Raw genomic sequence first — 20,351 nt, 5'->3', positions numbered from 1 at the left:
AAATTAAAAAAAAAATCCACAAAGAAAACAAAAAAGAAACACTAGAGAAAGGACAGTTAGTGAACTGTACCAACTACCAGATACTGTGATACCAAATAATTTGATTTTGACTGCCACTCATTCAACCCGTCCATGCTCTCAAATTGCGAAACGCTATATGTTTTTTTTTTTGTTGTTTTTTTTTCTGGCAAGGGGGTGCAAATATTGGACTTATAGATTTAGAGTTCAGTATGATAGGTACACCTCATGATAAAATCCCAAATTATGGAATTATGAATTTCAAAAGATTACCTCTAAGCTACGTGTGTTTTCTTATAGCAAAGCCACATGGTGCTATCTGCTGAGCCTACCGAGGGGAATCAAACCCCTGATTTTACGTTTTAAATCTGAAGACATACCGCTGTACTAACGGGGAGCCCTCTAAGCTGCTGCTGTATGTACTAAAGAAAAAAACTATAGTAATTTGACTAAAAATTACTTTGTAATTAGTTACAAAGTTATGTAACAGCTGGTTTTCGGAGAGCAAGATATGTAAAATATGAAAAAAAATGTTAGTCTTTCTTGACATAATTTTTAATAAAGAACATTGTTTTTTATTATTATACGGAATTGTGATATTTAAAAACATTTTTGTGCAGTGAATTAAAATTTAATAATATTACTGGGCTCTAATTTTACACATTTTCTCGGAATAAGTTTTATTTCGTCACTGGTATTTTGTTACGAATTGTAACGAACGTTAGTGATGAAAGTTGTGATAAAGAGTAAGTGTTGATAAATATTGACAAAAAAATTGCCTGTTAGTGTTAACACTGGGTCATATAGTAAACAATTATTATTAATTTAGTATAGCACTAAAAAGCACTATTGGTATCATTCTTTTTAAAGGCTCAGTTGTAAAATGCGTTTTTTGTTGAACTTGAAATAATGCATTTAAATCATATTAAAGTTATAGACTGTAGGCCTACACTTACAAGTTGCAGAACTCTGTAAATTAATCGTTTAAAATGCTACTAACGTTAGAATGTAAGAAAAGAGTTGGTAGATATTATCAATAATAATAATGCATTAAAATTTAAAGTATTATTCCACTCATCAGAAATAACATCCCAACAATACGCACTTATAACTGATAATAATATTATTCCGTTAATTACGTAGGAATAATATTGGAATATTCTGATCAGTTTGGGTTATCCTGTTTGATTAAGAAACGTTTGTACTATTTCTGCTAAAAGGTTCAGAAAAGGAATACCAGGATGGTTACACATTTGGACTAAACTGAAGGAGTTACGATATGATGGTAACATATGATTGACAATAATGTCGATAGACTATTTTAATCCTGTACAATCATCCTTATGAAGAAGAAAAATATAGGTTGAACCCATATTTACTTTTAAGGAGATCACTAGTTCCCATCATAAACTGCTGGTCTCTGTTATTACTGATAGTACATTATTTCATAAGCTACCTGCCTTGATAGAAAAACCTAACAATCTTAAATGGATTATGCACTGTCCTTTTTAGTTAAACTTATGTCTCATCATTGTTATCTTCTGAATAAAATACAAAGAAATTGGATTTTTTTTTTTTTTGGTTCCACAGACATTCTTGTTAACTTTAATAAAATCAACACCCACCTTTCTTGCTTTTGTAGGGAAAATAAATATTAATTATCTCAAAATCACTGTAAGGGCTGTTCTATTGGTCCTTTCCAATAGCTTGATAATTATTTAGGGACTTTGACTCACAACCTGCAGATCATAGGATAGAAGCCTAATACCAAACTCGCTTGCTTTTTCATCCATGGGGGTGTTATGAAACTCAGTCTCATTATTATTCAGTAAGAGTAGCTCAAAGATTGGCTTGCTGCTTTTCCTCTGGTCTATCACTCTGAAATTTGGGATGCTAAGTGGAAATAGCCCTTGTATAGCTTTGCATTAAATCTGATAAGTAAACAGATCTTTTCTGTAAGACCTTTCCTTTTTCATTCTTAGATAAGGACATAAATAAAGTATTAGAATTGAAGAATTACTTGAATGAAGAAAGAATTACCTCTGTTGACTTATCAGTATACCTTCTAGAGTTTTTTAGCTTTACTACAAACAACAAAGTGGTGCTTTGAGTGACCTGTTACCATGATACTAAGATCCTTTACCCAATACACACACACACACACACATGTATATAATACTGATAGAATTAAGTAAGTTAAAATGAAAAGGAAGGATTGTGTTAAAACACCAAGTCCAAACTTCTGGCTAATTATATACAGTCATGTGAAAAAGTTAGGACACCCTATGAAAGCCTGTGTAGTTGTGTAACATTTTTGGAAATATAGATATTTAATCTCAATTTCAACAATACTGAGAGATTACAGGAATATAACTAAACAATTAAAACTGAAGAAAAGACTTTTCAAGATCTTCTGTAAATGTTATTCTACGAAAATGCATATTTCATCTGAGGAAAAAGTTAGGACACCCTACCCCCTAATAGCTAGTGTTAACCCCTTTGGCTGAAATAACTGCAGTGAGATGCTTCTTATAGCCATCTACCAGTCTCTGACATCGGTCTGAAGAAAGTTTGCCCCACTCCTCAATGCAGAATTCTTTCAGCTGTGAGATGTTTGAGGGGTACAGCCCGTTTCAAGTCACCCCACACCATCTCAATGGGATTAAGATCTGGGCTTTGACTTGGCCATTCCAGAACTCTTCATTTCTTAGTTTTCAGCCAGTCCTTGGTGGACTTACTGGTATGTTTTAGGTCATTGTCGTGTTGTAGGGTCCAGTTTCGCTTCAGCTTTAATTTTCATACAGATGGTCTCAGATGATTTTCAAGCACCCTCTGATACACAGTAGAATTCATAGTGGATTCTGTGATTGTGAGCTGTCCAGTTCCTGCTGTAGCAAAGCAGCCCCAATCCATGACACTTCCACCTCCATGTTTCACGGTTGGTATGAGGTTCTTTTCCTGGAATGCTGTATTTGGTTTACGCCAAACATGTCCTCTGTTATGGTGTCCAAATAATTCAATTTTGGACTCATCTGTCCAAAGAAAATTATTCCAGAAGTCCTGGTCTTTGTCTACATTCACTCTGGCAAACTTCCGTCTGGCCTTGATGTTTCTCTTAGAAAGCAAAGGTTTCCTCCTTGCACACCTCCCATGCAAGTTAAACTTGTGCAGTCTCTTTCTGATTGTAGAGGCATGCACTTTCGCATCAATAGTAGCCAGAGCCTGCTGTAGGTCCCTTGATGACATGTTAGGGTGTTTGGATACCTCTTTTAGCATCTTGCGGTCTGCTCTCGGAATGAACTTGCTTGGATGACCAGACCTGGGCATGTTGGCAGTTGTTTTGAAAGCCCTCCACTTGTTGATTATTTTTTGGACAGTGGAATGGCTGATTTCAAAATCTTTTGGGATCTTTTTAAATCCCTTACCAGACTCATAAGCTGCTACAATTTTCTTTCTGAAGGCCTCAGACAGCTCTTTTGCTCTCACTATTGTTCTCACTCTCACTTCAACAGTTAGGAGCACACCAAACTAAATGTCTGAGGTTTAAATAGGGCAAGCCTCATTCAAAATGCTGAGTAACAACCTTCTAATCATGTGCACTTGGTGTGATACACCTGTGTGTGAGTTGAGCCATTTTAAGTGGGAATAAATGTGGGGGTATCCTAACTTTTTCCTCAGTTAGAATATGCATTTTTGTAGAATAAAATTTACAGAAGATCTTGAAAAGTCTTTTCTTCAGTTTTAATTGTTTTGTTGTATTTCTATAATCTCTCAGTATTGTTAAAATTGATATTAAATATCTATATATTCAAAAATGTTACAAAAATACACAGGCTTTCATAGGATGTCCTAAGTTTTTCACATGACTGTATATTATGTGTGTGTATATATATATGAATTGGTCCAATTCTGTTAATCTAAATACATCACCTTTCTTTATTTATAATTAAACCTTATTTGCCAACTGTTTGACTTATCAGTTAATCAAAGTCATACAGTAATATGTCAACATTCTCAGTACTGCCAGCAGTATCCACGTATATTTTATGTACTGGTTAACACAGGTGGGGTTCAAATATTTCATCATGTTGAGTTATTTTATGTTTTTGCTTGTTATGTCTGTTAGTGTGAAGAACTTGAAGAAATTAGTGGGAATTACTGCAACATCAGCAGTTTTTAATTTTGTCTTTTGGGAGTTGTACGTTATTAAGGATTTTATAAGCAAAAGGTTAAGAAACAACAAGTCATTCATATATAAAAATTCAGAAAAATGTTTTAAAAAATTCACTGGGGTCCACAGATCTAATTATTAATTGTGATGTAAACATCAGCAAACTGTTTATTTTATTGAATATACTTCTATCAATATCATCAATCTGGGTAATAAAAACAGAGATCCAAATACACTATGTAACACAAATTTTGTTCCTGGATAATATGTGTTATTTCTTAATTGCTTGTGTTGTAAAATTACAGAAAATGGTCATTATTTCCTTCAAACTTTGCTTTTGTGACCTGGATAATAAAATTAAGAAATTAACCTATTTTCCATGTAAAAACAGGCAAATTTGCACATTTTTATTTACATAAGGTCTGAATAAAACAACATATGAATCAAAATTTACATGTATTTATTCTAAAGTTATAAAAAAATGAACAAGAATGTTTAGAAGTGAGTAGTTTTTCAAGATTTCTGCCTGTAATGTAAATCACTTTCATGCATCAGCCCACAAATACAGTCTCCCATTATGTTTTTTTTATATGCTCCTTGGTAGTGGTGTTCAAAGTCCACTATATCTTGGTGGAAGCACTTGTCTTGCTTCTCTGAGTATGCTACCATGCTCTCCTTGAATTTTCAAGATGAGCATCAAGGATATGGACTTTCAGAGACATCCTGCAGTCCATTTTGCTGTAGTTCTTCACCAGAGCCTCAACTAGTTCCACATAAGTTTTGGCTTTGTGATTGCCCAAGAAGCCCTGAATCACTGCAATAAGACTGCCCCAAGCTTTTTTTCCTTCCTACTGAGCATTTTGGGAAATTCTGCACACTCCAGTATCTTCTTTATATATGGTCCAACGAAGACACCAGCTTAGGAAAGAAGTCTCGAAGATACTTGAAGGCTGCAGATTGCTTGTCAAGAGCTGTGACAAATTGTTCCATAAGATCCTGTTTTATGTGCAAGGGTGGGAACAACACCTTCTGGAGGTCCACTAGTGGCTCATACTTGAAATTGTGCCTTCCCACGGATAATTCGGTCCATTGTGGCCAGTGTTTCCTATTGTAGTGCACTGTGGTGTCCCTGCTGATGCAAAGGCAAAAATAACAGGGAAACTTGGTAAAGCCTCCTTGGAGACCCATCAGGAATGTCACCATTTTGAAGTTTCTGATAACTTCCCAGCCATACTCATCATACTTTAAGGCAGATGCTGTCACAGAGTACTTTTTTGCTCTTGTCTTGATAAATTGGCCACATACATAGCAGAATGTGCCTGGAGAATGCTTGCAGCTTCTTGATGCTATCTCTGATAAAATCAGATAGGTCTGTGTTCACTTAGGCAGCTAGAACTAAATTGAAGTGGTGAGCCCCTGTGTATGTATATGTATATTGTAAGTTCGAGAAGATTTTCTGTCAACAACTCAGCACTGAATCTACCTGGAATATTCTGGAAAATTTCAAAAATATGTCTTTTCCACTTATTTTAGGCATAAGCAATAGAGAAATAACACTTTCTGTCCAGGAACAAGAAAAAGTAAAAATTTTGTTACATAGTGATATTGATCTCTATTCACACCAATAGTAATGATGTTTTGTACTGCATTTTGCTTTCTCTAAGATGAGAAGACAGTTGAGGTTTCTAAGATTCTTAGAAGTTTGGATCCAGAGTTTTAAATGATGTTTTCATTTAATACTCTGTGGGCAGTAAAACTAGAGGTCAGGTCTGGTGGTTAGGACACTTGTTCATTCTATATAGTTGCTCTCTGGGCAGACCACCCAGTGTAAAAATTCTTGACTTAGAGAATTACTGGCTGACCCATACTAGTTGGGATTAAGGTCATTATGGAGAAGAAGTGAGACTAGAGGTGTTACATTTAGAATTTGGGAACTCACATATGATTCCAGTTAATACATTGTTAATTTTCTCATGGGTGGTCAACTTGTGAAATACTGTGTTTTTAGTTGTAGAAGTTGCTATATTGAAGGAGTTGAATGAGAGATTAGATAAGTACTTTAAAAGTCAGGGTTGAATATGTGAAAAGGGAGCTTTGTTATATTGTTTGGAGTAGAGTGTTAGTAGAAAATAGATGGCTCTGATAGGCAAAATAGACCCTTGTTATCTTATGAAGATGAAATAATATGAATGCTTAAAATAGTTTTGATTTCCTGACAAGAAAATGATCTCATAAACTTGACAACAATAGCACACTCAGTGACTTTCATATTGTATAATTTTGATTTTGCCTGTCACAACACTTAGTGTAAAGAAATTACTTAAAATATTGGGTGAAAATGCTTATTTTCTGTGTGGAATACATAGAAAATTTGGATGTAATTTATGGAATATTTTGTTTCATGTTTCAGTGTTTTTTGTGACTTTTGTATTATTAGAGATTCTATGATCAACAGAATTACAAACATTTGGTGCATAAACAGTTGATTAAAATCTGTGTGAAAATGTAATGGGGTCATATTGACCTTACCAGCAATTTACTGCTGTTCACATATCTTGTTTTTCAAAGGCAAAACTTTATATCATTACTGGTTAGTTGCTTCTTAATTTATTAGTCATTATTGCTGTGTGCTTTTACTAGTTTCTCCCATTTCTGAACAGCTTATACTTAAATTTGAACTCTAGATCAAGCTCATTAACAGTATTATGTCATTGAGTAAAATATGATATTATATGTATTGTATATCCAGGTAAAACTGAATATTTTCAGAACAGTGGAAGGTCTACTTGATAAAAGGAGATTTAGTCAAGATTTTAATTTTGAAGTAGTGTAATATCTGAGTAACAAAGACATGTGACTGGATGAAATACATGGACAGTGCACAAAGTGAAACACACATGAACCATTTGTATTAAATCACATGTGAAAACAAGCACAGTGTGTGTACCTGCTTTATTGACTTGGGATGGTCACTTTTACTAGAATTTTTACCTTCAGTTGTTTAAATTGGATTATTGTACCAGATTAACAAAATCCAACATTCTTTAGTTCATAAGAAATATTTGCACAATGTGCAGTTTTTCAACAATACCTTCATAATGACAGGACAGGCTTTATTTATTTGAAAACAACAAAGGAAGCTAGGATGAAATCGATGGGTTTCTGAACTGTATTTTATGTGAACATAGAAACAAAGATAAAACAGTATTAATTTAAATGTTTTTTAACCATGTGTTATGTAAAACCTACACATATTTAGAATCAAGAGTAAATTTATAATCCATAAAGCACTACAGAGAGAAAGAAACCTATGTTATTTTCCTAAATGAACTGAGATATCAAGGCTCAAGTCTTGGACAGTTTACGTCTCAATTGTTACAATGCAATTAAACTTTGATAATTACTTATTAGTGTGTATATTTCAAATACAACTTTCCAGTATTAGTTAAGTGCCTTTTGATTGCTTTATGATATTACATTGGAGTACTTTATACAATAGCAGTTAACAATGGGCTTGGTATAATAATTTAAGTAAACAAACAACACTATCTAGTGTGTTAAGATTTTTGCAGTGTGCTTGGTTTTTCTAAAAAAACAAGATATCAGTAAAACAGTGCAAGTACAAAAACCCCAAGGTAAACTACTTAACTATGGTTAACTTACATTACCCAACCAGTAAGGAGTATTAATGTATGTGTTGGATATGTACCACCATCTCATTTATTATACATTTTAACCATCTAACCGAGTGTAATTATTGTTCTATTATTATTGTATTGGCTATATCAAGTTTAAAATATTATTTATATATGAAGTAAATAAATAATGTTAGGATAAGTCTTAAAAGGTTGCAAATTGATTTCCCCAAAGTAAATATTTATGTAATCTTTAAGCCAAGTAACCACTTATTAGGGACACTACAAATCAAGTGCTTTGCAATTCATTCTACAGAAGTATTCCCCCCCTCCAATGGCTTAGTAGTAAGACATGTCTTATAATGCAAAGAACCGAGTTTTATTACCTGTGGTAGGCACAGCACAGATAGCCTATTTTAAAGGTTTATTTAAACAAGCAAACAATTCATTACAAGTGTCTATAATATTAGAAATGTTTTTAATTTTATTAGGGATCAAAAGCTACATAGTATGATTACAGTTTTTTTAGAATTTTTATACTTTTGATTTTAATTGAATCTTAAAACTTTTATGCACAGTTTTAATCACATGCGTATAATTAAATGTGTGGATTAAAATAAACTGTGCACAGTTTTGATTAGCTTGTTGACTCCTGTCATAATATTTCCATGGTTGAGGGGTTAGGTCATGGTTCTAGTTTAGATTTAAGTATCTTGATTTTAATTATCTGCATGATGAAAAAACTATATTGCCATTTTATAAAATTGTATTATGTATTAAAGATACAGCTGTTTTGATTTGTGTGTGTGTGTCTGTGTGCATATATATATATATATATATTTGATTTTGTAAAATTTTAACAAATATGTAAAACATCTATAGCAAGTGTTCAGTATAAGTAGTTGTAGAGCATGTATTTTGACTTAGGCTGGACCAGTGTTGCAAGCTGGAGGTGGATTGCTAATGATGACAACTGTGGAATATGTAGAATGCCTTTTGATGGGTGTTGCACAGACTGTAAGATGCCTGGAGATGACTGCCCTTTAGGTACTTTATTAATTGTTCAGTATAGAATGAAAACACTTTGTACATTTGTTATTTCTGTCAGTGTTCTGGTTGTCAGCTTATTAACAGTTATGAAATCAAGACTAAATTTAAAAGTTGGTGGTATTAAAAAATACCTTTAAGTTTTTTTTCTCTCCCTCCTATAATATTTTGACCATTGTTTATTTTTTGTTGTTTCTGTATATATATATATATATTATAGCCAAATACTGATACTTGAATTTGTATTTAGGCATAGTATAGAACTAGAAGCTTGGTATTAGCCATAAACAATGCAAAACTGAAAGTGCATTAAAATATCTTTTCATCAGCATAAACAAGAAATGGAAATATTTTTTCTTAGTACAGTGTAAGAACGAATGCCATTGATATATCACTATTCCCTACAATCAAATTTAAACATAAACTGTTAAAAAAAACACTTGGTTTTCTGTCATTATGCTTTTTTACATATTGTATAACCACGCTAATTATACTAAAGTTTGAAAGTCCCCTTTAGTATTATTGCTGTAACTCAAATGTGGAATCATCATTTCTTGACCCACAGCAGGTAGTTGTAATGATCACTTAGCATAATCTATTATATATAGTGATCTGAACATGCAAATCTTTCTTGATAGTTTGTTACCAAAGCAATAAATCTTTAGATAGGAACAGGTTTGAAAACATCAACTTTCAGCTTCACCAAGATTTACATAAAAAGACCTCACAATATATTTTCTTTTCCTCATGTTAGTCAAGTTTTTACCTTTGAATAACACAGGAGTTGAACAATCCACATCTAAACCAGTATTTCAGCTGCCTTATATTTTGTCATTGTGAGACTTTTATGGTTTTGAGGTATACCCCAGAGGGATTTTAAAAATTCTGTACTTTATCCATTTCAGTTTTTCTCTCTGCTGCTGTTTTAGTGCTGGTAAATGATATATACATACCATCTTGCCATTACCATAAACCAATGAAATAAATGATATTTAAGTTATGAAAAAGGATGGATTATATAGGTGAGCTCTTGAAGAGTAAGAAAGATAATACAAAGCCAATAAAATAGGCATTAGTTCTTGAAACAAATCATGTGATACAAATGGCAACAAGTAGGAAGTGGAACTCAGATTGGGTTTTCAAGTGAATCATATGATACAAAAACAAGTAAGAAGTGAAATTCAGATCAGATATTTAATGAATCAGGTGATACAGAAGGCAGTGATAGAGGAAGTGGAGTTCAAATTAGGTCTTGAAGTAAATCAGGTGATACAAAAGGCAACAAGCAAGAAACATGGTTCAGACTAGGTCTTGAAGTTAGTGATGTAATACATAATACAGCAAGTAAGAAGTGAAGCACAGGTTGGATCTTTAAGTGAATTAATTTATACGAAATCTTACAGAAAATCTTCAATTTCTGATATGGTACATTACTTCCACTCACATAAATGGTAATTCTTATTCAGTGATGCCCTGTATATGCAAAAAAAAAAAAAATTCTGTATGCATCTCAAGCCTTAAAATCCCACTCATCTAGAATTGAATAATTATCATGCATCTCAAATGCAAATTATCATGCGACAACTGTCTATCAATAAGAGTGCAACACCTTCACTTGATGCTCATGACTCTCTCTTTTCAATTCTACTAAGCTGTCACTTCTTGTTTGGCAATACTTGTGTTATAACATTTATTTTGTTTTCACTTCATGTGTTTTATTTCAATTTGTTACCATATGTTTGTCTTAATTTCTCCAAACAAGTTTACTTTATTATACAATAGTGATATTTATAATTTGAGTTATTCCAAACTGGAATTATTTTATATTTTTACCCAGTTATGGAAATTATTACTTTATTAACATTTTTTATTTGTTTGTATTAATTTGATTATTCTTGTTTATTCATTTTGCATCATTTGACATGCATCTCTAGGAGTATCATGTTTGAGGTGCTTTATCCTTGTTGCTAAGTGAATTTCCAGTCCTGACACACTTTCTCTGAAGGAGTGACCTCTTGATCTTCCTAATAATCTGCCTTCTGTGGAATAGTCCTCCTCATGAAGTTTTTAAATCTTTTATTACTTCCCAGTTATTGATTTTTTTTTTGGTTCATCATCCACTTGCCTTAGCTGTCATTAATTTCAGATATATATATATGTGTGTGTTTTTCTCATTCCATGGTTTTCTTTCTTAAATTTTTGTACATCTATTTTACTCTGGTTGAGGTCTTTCTTACTGATCTTTCCTGGTTAGTGCTGCTTTGGTTTTTTTTTTTTCTGTTTAGGCTTGATTTGTTTCTTTTGTTCTGGATCGATTTTATTAACCTCCATTTTAATGTATCTTGTGGTACATTTTGTTTTACTTTTTTGTTTCTTTCACATTTATTCTTATTAGGGCCCAGATTACGTTCTCTCTCCACTACATTTTGTGGATTGCTTCATTTTTTCAATGCTTATATCTGTTGAATTCATTTCCCATGTTTCCTGCCCTTACTTCATTTCTTTGTATGTGATTTTTTTTTTCCTTCCTCCCTTACCCATTGAGTCTGGATTGTGGTTCACTTGGCCTTTTATTCCTTGTCTCCTTCTTCCCATCATCACTTCTTGATGTTTTCATCCCAGTCATACACATTTCCTTTCCCCCACATGTCTACCCTGCTATCTGTTGGAGGTACTTTGCATGTCAAGCACTGGGTCTACATCTCATATGTTCATCTCTCATTCCCTGCTTTGGGTAGGTGTTTCTTCCTTGTTGGGGTATGGTCATCCACCTGTTGTTATTCCTTGCTCTTTCATGAGTCTGTGACTGAGTAAGTTACATTTGAAGTATACATAAATACTGTGCAAGAGTATTAGGACAAGAGAATGTTTTGCCATTCTTTTGATTTTATGGAGCTAATTCTTTCATGTCATTACAGAATCTAAATTTAAACACATGGCAATGTTTCAGTGATACCTGTTGACAATTGAATGAGCCAGGGTAAGAATCCTTATCCATATACTTGTACCAAGGACATGTCGTAAGGGTTCTGCTTGAATGAACATACTGGTCAAATTTAGGGTGTGAAATAACTGTCATAGGGTACCCTATGTAATGTATTAACTATATAGCAAGGAGTTAGCATATTGTACCAGCATATGCTAGAGGAAATCAATTTAATAGCACTCCACAAATAAACTTTGATAAAAGCAGTATTTAATACTATATATTACATTTTATTGTTATGCCATGGCTCAGAAAATGTAGAGAATTGTCAGTACAGCAGAGAGTTCATGTAAAATCTTTTCATGATACTGATTGGACTCTCTGAAAAATTGCTGCTGACTTGAAATGCTCCCCAAATACTGTCAAGCACTCCCCAGATAATTGAAAATAAGAAAGAAAGAGGCAGAAAACCTAAATTAAATTATACTGATGTTATGTATCTTTGTTTATGCAGCTTTTGGGACAGAAGGATGACTGCCACTAATTTTAAGTATGAGATAGACAACCATGTATCAAAAGATAGAAAAGTGTCCAGATCTGCAGTATCAAGAAGACTCAAAGAGAATGGAATATTTGATTGTGTAGCAGTTAAAAACCTTTACTTCAACCTCCAAATATTGTGAAGACTGACATTTGCTAGAAGGTACAAAAACTGGACTGTTGATTATTGGAAAAGGGTATTATTTATAGTTGGATAAGTACAAGTTTTGAATATTTTGTTCAAAGCATAGGTTGTACCTCCAGCAGAGGAAAGGAGAGAGATATTTACCTCAGTGCATAGTATCTGCAATGAAGTGTGGAGGAGGCAATGTAATGGTTTGAGGTGGTTCTGCTGAAGCCACATGAAATATTTGCAAAATAGATGGCATAATGAATCAGCAGAAGTATCAATAGACACTGATCCATTATGGTATATGCAGTAGTTTGCATATTATTGGTAAAAAATTTTACTACCAGAAGATAATGACCCCAAACACTAGTCCAACCTGTGCAGAAATTACTTGGTAAAGAAAGAAGCTGCTGGAGTCATACAGTAGTCCCCACAGAGCCCCAACCTAAACCAATATGAGTAAATCTGGGATTCATTAGATCAAAAACTTGAAAAATCAGACATTTGAAGTAAAATCTCAAAAGCCTCTTTAATTAAATGTGTTGCAACAATGCCTGAAAGACTGTCAGCAGTTATTAAAACTGTTTTTTTTATTAGTAGCCTGAAATATAATATTTGACTTTTTCTTAACACTTTTCTACAGTACTGTACCATTTCATTTTCAGGGATGTCCCTCTCTTTCTTTCTAGGGCCTGAGAAACTAGCTTCTGCAAAACAACATGTTTTCTGGTTTTTGGAACAGTGGCACAAGGTGCTTTGGATATAACAGCCTAAATTTGAACTTTTGGGTTCTATCCAGTATGTATATGCTTGCTGAAGAATCAATGAAAAGTTGTAGATGTCAGTTTTCTGGTTCAATTATTCAATTTCTCACATTTTTATCATGTGCCCATTCATAGACCAGGGGAGTATGAGATTTTCTCCAGTCTCATGAGCTGGAGATGAAAACAGTATGATCCTGTTTCCTACCAACAGTTGGATGCTGGTTGTCAACGGCTTGGATTTTGGTTGTAATCAACCTGCTGGTGGTACAATCTTTCCTTACTCTACATGAATGTCAGTACCTGATGGCAAGGTTTTGGATTATAGTCGACTTGCCAGTAGTATGATCTTCATCCTACATTCTATGTTAAGGTCAGTTTCCAGTGATGTAGGTATATCCTTTAATCTTATCCTCTTTTACCTTTTTAAGGACTGAGTTTAATAAATATTATTTGGTTGGCATCAGTATCCTGCCATAGTTCTCTATAGTTTGGACATTCTTCTCCATCTTTTTACCCATATATGTAACATTTTCATGGTGGGCGAACAGTATACCTAGTTCAGAAGTGGTGTGGGTCTCTCGTATGATTTTCGACTCCAAAGACCTCCTTTTCTGGAGTTTCTTTTGAAGGATGCTTTTTTCTTTTCCTCAACTTATTCAGTGAAGATTTTTAACTATTTATGTGAGCATAGGTAATGAACCATATTAGAAATTATAATTTTCTTATTCTGAAAATGTATTTTTGACAGATACTTCCTTTCACGCTTTCCACCCTTCCTCCCTACTGAAAACTAGCATTTCCTTTTCTGCCAACACTTGAAGTGATAGTTTGGATGATAGTTCGATAGAATTGAATATAGGGAGTTGCATGCTTCAAGAGTGTGTGTCTTGCTGTTTTTGGTGGAAGATTGTCATATGATGATGTGTATGTGAAACACATTCAAATTAGGAAATTCCACATGGGTGGAATTTCAATGCTTGTGGTGTCAGCAAAAACATTTTTGTATATACAAAGCAGCACCAAATGAAAATAGCTATCTATGTGACCTGTCAGAAATACATTTTCATGTAAGAAAATTATAACTTAAATATGCAAATTTCAGCCTTAACTTCTTTGGGTAATTAAAAATAGTTCCAGTGTCTGTTTGAATAAACTTCTGCATCAGTAAAGTCATTTATAGTGTATGTTATCCATAGGATGATTCAAGTAGGTTCTGACCCAAAATTCAATATAAAAAAAAAAAAGTTGAGTTTGAGTGATAGTTTCAGATAAATATGTGTGAAAGGCATACTTTTAAATTTCTATTAACCCATTATGATTTTGTTTGTGTTTAAATACACTGACTACATTTATGTAATTACTTCCAAAAGTTTTCCTAATGCAGTTTGAACAAGAGTATTGTTAATTATTTCATCAATCATTCTGTAATCTATGACTGTATTGCTTCGTTGTAATTGTATAACTATCAATAACTTGTGTTAAGCTCATATTTTATTGCTGTATTTTCTGATTTAAAATCTATAGACAAGTGCAAGAAATAATTATACAACTGCTTTCTTTTTGCAAAATTATCATAATTTTTAATAAGAAATACATCTTAGGTTATTTATATAAATTTATATTTTAATAGAAAATAACTTTTTATGCAATAAAAGTAAACTACTACATTTTATATAAATTATTTATGTATTCTTTTCCATAAAATGTTGAAAAATTGAATATGAAACACTAAAAAAAAAGTACATTATGTTTTATGACTTACATTCTTACTTAGAATTATATTTGTAAAATAAAGTGTCAAATTTGAACTTGTAGGTTTACAGAAATGCTATTTATATGAATTTAATTCATTTAAGTGCTGTAAAATAACTGAGACTTAATGAGTTATGAATCCATAAACAACTGATAATAAACTCCCTAGATTTTAACTTGATGTTTCATCTGTAAATGTTACATACCTTTGTCAAACTAGACTAAAGAAAAAGTTATGATTGTATTTGATTCTTTCATTTAGAAAATGGTTTAGCAAAACTTCTATACAATGAACAAAAGTTATGTGTTTATTTAAGTCAAGTGATTATGTTGTAATTAATTCACCATTACTTGTTTTGTATATTTTCTGAAATAATTTCAAATGTACTTGTTTCTAGTGAGTTATATTTTTTACGTAAAAATGCTGCTATTTTATTACTTTCTAGTGTGGGGCCAGTGTTCTCACTGCTTTCACATCCACTGTATCATGAAGTGGTTGAATTCTCAACAAGTACACCAACTTTGCCCAATGTGTAGACAAGAGTGGAAGTTTAAAGAATGAAACCTTCTGCTACGAAGTACTGTTATTTTACTACACATGATGAAACACATCAAGGAATAACAGTTGTGAATTGGCTGCACTTATATAAGTGTTTTTGTATATCAAGGTAGAATTTTACAAATTCAACCCAATTTACATCTGTTTATTATTTTGGTGTAAATTTCAGTTTAATAAGAACACTTTGAGAAATGTTTGGTTGGGTTAGAAAGGTTACCAATACATTTATACATTATGAAATATTTCAAATTTTTATTGTTTTGAAGTTGTCAGTGTAGTATTGAAGATAGCTGAAATAAAGTGTTCCATACAAATGTACAGAATGATAAACTGAAGAATCTTAATCTGTGATTAAAGATATTGTTGTAACATACTTCTTTTGTTTGGTGGATACTTAGAATTATAAGGTAAACATAATTTAAAATTTGGTCCACGTGAACTATGATGAATGATCTTATTTCGCCCTTCAACATTGATGAATGACCTTATTTCACCCTTTAACGTGGTTATGAAATAGAATATTTGTACTGCCATAAGGTTGCTGTAGGCCTGTGTTATAAATTATGTTAACTGATGTAAAACAATTTACTTGTTCATAGTAACTGCAATTGTTAACACAGAGACTGATTCACTCTTTCTGTATTGAATGTGACACTACATTCTTAACTGTCTCATAATCTATTTTCAAATATGCTAGAAAAGTTTATGTCACATTCTTATAACTTTCTAGGAAGTTTTCTAGGACTATTTTGTTATCCTTTTGATCTCAACATCATCATCATTAAAACATAAAAATCCCTGTATCTAACATTTATGTTACAAAATTAAAAGTACAGCTTACAACACTGTCCCTTCCTAGATAGTGTAGGCTCTTGAATAATCATAATACAAAAAGAAATAATAACACTTCACTAAATTGTCCATTGCCAAATCTTTTAGGTCGTTTTTTTCCTTAGACTTCCAGGATATATAGATGGGATGGTGTCTTGTCTTTTGTTATTGGCCATTCTATTCCTGGGGAAGTTCTCCATAAATTGGTGGTCTGGTGAATCCTTGACTGTTTTCTGGAAGTTATCTTGACAGGAAGTTTAGGATCCTTAGAAGGTTGAGGTTCTGCTAACAAGTTATTTTCTGTAGTTATCCAGTTGGCTGTTCTTTCACTGATGCACTTCCAAAGATGATCACAATGAACTACCTTTTACTTGAATTGCTTATCATTCTGGAATTGTAAACCACATGTTTTATTATATTTGTTACAATATATGGCTTCTTCCAATATCTGCTTAACTTTGAAGTCCATTTTTTTCTTGTGGTGAGGATTATACAACCATATCAGACCACCTCAGTGGAATCTATTCTTATCAGCATTAACATGATGTTTTTATTATTTTTATTATTTACCAACATAAGTCCTTCTTGATTAAAGTCATATATGACATCAGTTGTATTCCTTAATCTCTCTGAATATCTAATGTAAGACTTTTGAGTTACTTTTCCCTAGATGAGAGTCTGGAAGGTTCAATGAAACTTTCATTTCTCTCCCAAATGTCATCAATGATGGTGTGTTGCTGGTAGATTCAAGTAATGCTATGTGATAACTCATCAGTAGCAGTAGAAGATCTTTATCTCATGTTTTCTGATATTCATCCATATTCTTGGCTAATTAATTTAAATGTTTGTGATTGTATCTCACCACCATGTCATCACACAATAGATAAAGAGCTGTTGTCCTAGCCCTTTTAACTTAAGGATCTGATATATTTCTGGAAACAAGCTTCATCCAAGTGAGGTACATCAAATATTGAGACAAATTAATTGATGAGGTTATTTGTAAGGGTTTCTTCTTGGTTAGAAACAGTATATGCTTCTGGCCATTTTGTGAAATATTCCATTACAACTATGATGTTATTCTCATTATTAACTTTTTGAAGATGACCAAGTACATCAACAGCAGCTTGCTATAGTTGTGTTTCAACACAATACTGCTGTAGCTGGTCAGATTGTTTTTTTCCTCGACTCTTCCACTCACAGCAGAGTTAATGTTTTACACAAACTCTCCACAGACCTCCAATACTCAGCCCAGTAGAAATGTTCTCTTTTTCACTCCATTTCATTTTAACATTCAAGTATTCAACTATTGGAAGATTGAAAAATAAGTAATATCTCTGTGTTCAGTACTTCTTAGTTTTCTGGTTGTATGGAGTAACTGTTTTCCTTGGGGATCTTTCTGAACTATCCTTGGTTAAATCTGTAATTAGTTTTAAACGAACTTTTAACCTAAGCATCTTTCAGTTAAATGCTGGACCATATTAGTTTCTCATCACCATTTGTGGATGCAACATATTGGACTACACTTTGTGGCACTTGTAAAGCTTTTGTTGTTGTTGTGTTTTTTTGTTTCTATCCTGTGCTTCTCTCTTTTCATAATGTTTACACACCTGATTGACACATGATCTTTAGAATAACATATCAGTGTTACCATGGTTCTATTCAGTGCAATGTTTTATGTTGAAGTTGTACTCCTGGAGTTATTAGAGTTATCTTACTATGTGGCCTTCTGAGTTGTGAAAATTCACAAGCCACTTCAATGCTGTATGATCAGTCTGGAGCAAACACTCATAAATTATGAGGGAAATTAAATAGGGCTCAAATAATAGTTAGTAACTCCTTTCAATTTGTAAACACCTCTTTTCTGTGATATTCATTGTCTCGCTATAGTAGGCAGTTACGTGTTCTTTTCTGTGTTGTGACAAAACTGCTCCCACTCCAAAATCATTAGCTTGTGTATCTAATATGAGTAGCTCTTTTAGAGCTGGGTATACCAATATAGGAGTAGTGTTCAACTCCTTATTCAGCTTGTTGAATGTTTGTTTTCAGTTAGCAGCCCAACAAGTTGGAACTCAATATTTCATTTAATGATGGTTTGGAGAGATTTGCTCTTCTTTTCTTTGCTTAAGAAATCTATAGTACATTAAAAAAAACAGTAATGCCAGTGGTAAGTCTGGAGGTTTATAATGCTAAAATCCTGATTGTGGACACAGTACATATGACCAGTTATGCAGTCTGTTGCTACCAGTGAGTCTAGAGACAGCTAGCTTTTTGTTCCACTTTCCAGTAAACACTTAAATCGCGAGGTGTGCATTTTTATAATAAATCACAGTTTTTAAATGATGTTACTGTACATTTACACACATTAAAAACAGTTCTGATTTATTATAAAAACTCACTCTTTCACCACAAGAATGTTACATTTAAAATCTAATTTTAAAAAATGAGGTTGTTCATGAATAATGATGTTTCTGGTTTATTTACTAATGTAACTGAATTTGATTTTCTTTACTTCATTTTTGAAAAGTTTTGTAACTTATTTTCACAATTTGAGCTAGGCAGGTAATGTTGTATGTTAGTACAGTATTCAAAATCTGTCATAATAACAACATCATTCAAATAATGTGCATAAAGTTAACCAACTTTAGGTTTTATCAATATGAATTACATGACTCAGCTCCATACAAGTGATGCCTGTCCATTATAAAATTAGAATATTACAAATAAATTTGTGTATGTTTTGATTACACATTTAAACTTGTTGACTTTCTGTCATATGATGGAAAGTTTTGATTTTTATTCTGAAAATTAAATGTAAATAAATGTTTTATAAAAACTATTTATATTGTAGTAATAATATGTGTATGGAGAATATCCATGCTTTTTCTAGTATTTCACAAAAACATTTTTCGTGTACATGTGGTTATTTCATCAAGTTCTTCTTGATTATAATTTTTGTGTCATGTTCAAATGTTCTTGATAAAGCCTTGTTGATTGAACCGTGCAGAAAAACGTGATTCACAAAGAAATATTTTTACATTGTCAAAAATCTAACCCACAGTTTATTAATTGTGATGCTAAAAGCAACGAATGAAGGGCAAATTCATGAAGGTATCTTTTTTTTGTTATTAAAAATGCTTATAAGCTTTTGACTGAATTTTTAAATATTTCTTGTCAGAGGTGAAAAACATCAACAGTAATGTACTTTAGTATCATCTATTGCATTGAAACAATATTTATATTATTTTTGTTACATACATCCTTTATTTATTCTATAATTACATTTGTTTTTATTTTTTTAATATTCAAAGAGATTTTTATAATTATGATAATATGTATATATAAAAAATCAACATAAAAGCCTGACTCACCTGGAATGTTAATTCAAAACTTTTACAAGATAGTCAAACTACATAACCACTGTGACATCTGCGCTTTGTAACCAACTATTAACAAATAATTTGAATCCCTAGTGTAAAATGTCATGTTATTGGGATTTTCTTAATATTGTAATATCCTTCTCTAAACATTGAGTTAAAAAAAATATAAAAAGTTAATTAAAAATCTTTCTGCTTAAGACCAACTAATGAGCCTGTGTGAATTTTACCAACAGAGAGTTGAGCATTACCGACAAAGGATTTAGTTTGTTTCTTTTGAATTTCACACAAAGCTACACGAGGGTTATCTGCACTAGCCATTTCTAATTTTGCAGTGTAACACCAGAGGAAAGGCAGCTAGTCATCACCACCCACTGCCAACTCTTGGGCTACTCTTTTACCAATGAATAGCAGGATTGACAGTGATATTATAGTGCTCCCATGGCTGAAAGGGCAAGCGAATTTGGTGTGACAGGGATTTGAACCCGTGACCCTCAGATTACGAGTCGAGTGCCTTATCCACCTGGCCATGCCCGGCCTCCAACAGTGGGAATGCTCTTAACAAGGAATGGTTTTCTTTATGTAGATTTCATGACAAGAAACC

The 20,351-nt window shown here is 32.6% G+C and overlaps 1 protein-coding gene across 2 annotated transcripts; it reads left to right on the top strand.

Moving 5' to 3' along the window:
* Nucleotides 1-617: 617 nt before the first annotated feature.
* lmgA (anaphase promoting complex subunit lemming A) lies at nt 618-15,915 on the top strand. 2 transcript variants are annotated; one of them, XM_076456250.1, is made up of 3 exons: nt 618-764; nt 8,752-8,871; nt 15,430-15,915. In XM_076456250.1, the coding sequence occupies exons 1-3, from the start codon at nt 746-748 to the stop codon at nt 15,543-15,545; spliced, it is 255 nt and encodes an 84-aa protein (XP_076312365.1). In that variant the 5' UTR covers nt 618-745; the 3' UTR covers nt 15,546-15,915. The 2 variants fall into 2 exon arrangements, with proteins under 2 accessions (XP_076312365.1, XP_076312364.1); XM_076456249.1 differs by lacking the exon at nt 618-764 and adding an exon at nt 1,286-1,303 and having other exon boundaries at nt 8,733-8,871.
* Nucleotides 15,916-20,351: the final 4,436 nt, after the last annotated feature.

The sequence above is a fragment of the Tachypleus tridentatus genome, chromosome 9 (assembly GCF_004210375.1).
Source record: "Tachypleus tridentatus isolate NWPU-2018 chromosome 9, ASM421037v1, whole genome shotgun sequence".
In the NCBI taxonomy this organism is placed as follows: Eukaryota; Metazoa; Arthropoda; class Merostomata; order Xiphosura; family Limulidae; genus Tachypleus; species Tachypleus tridentatus.
Note: the sequence above shows the minus strand (reverse complement) of the source record. Positions and strands in the feature narration are given on the sequence as shown.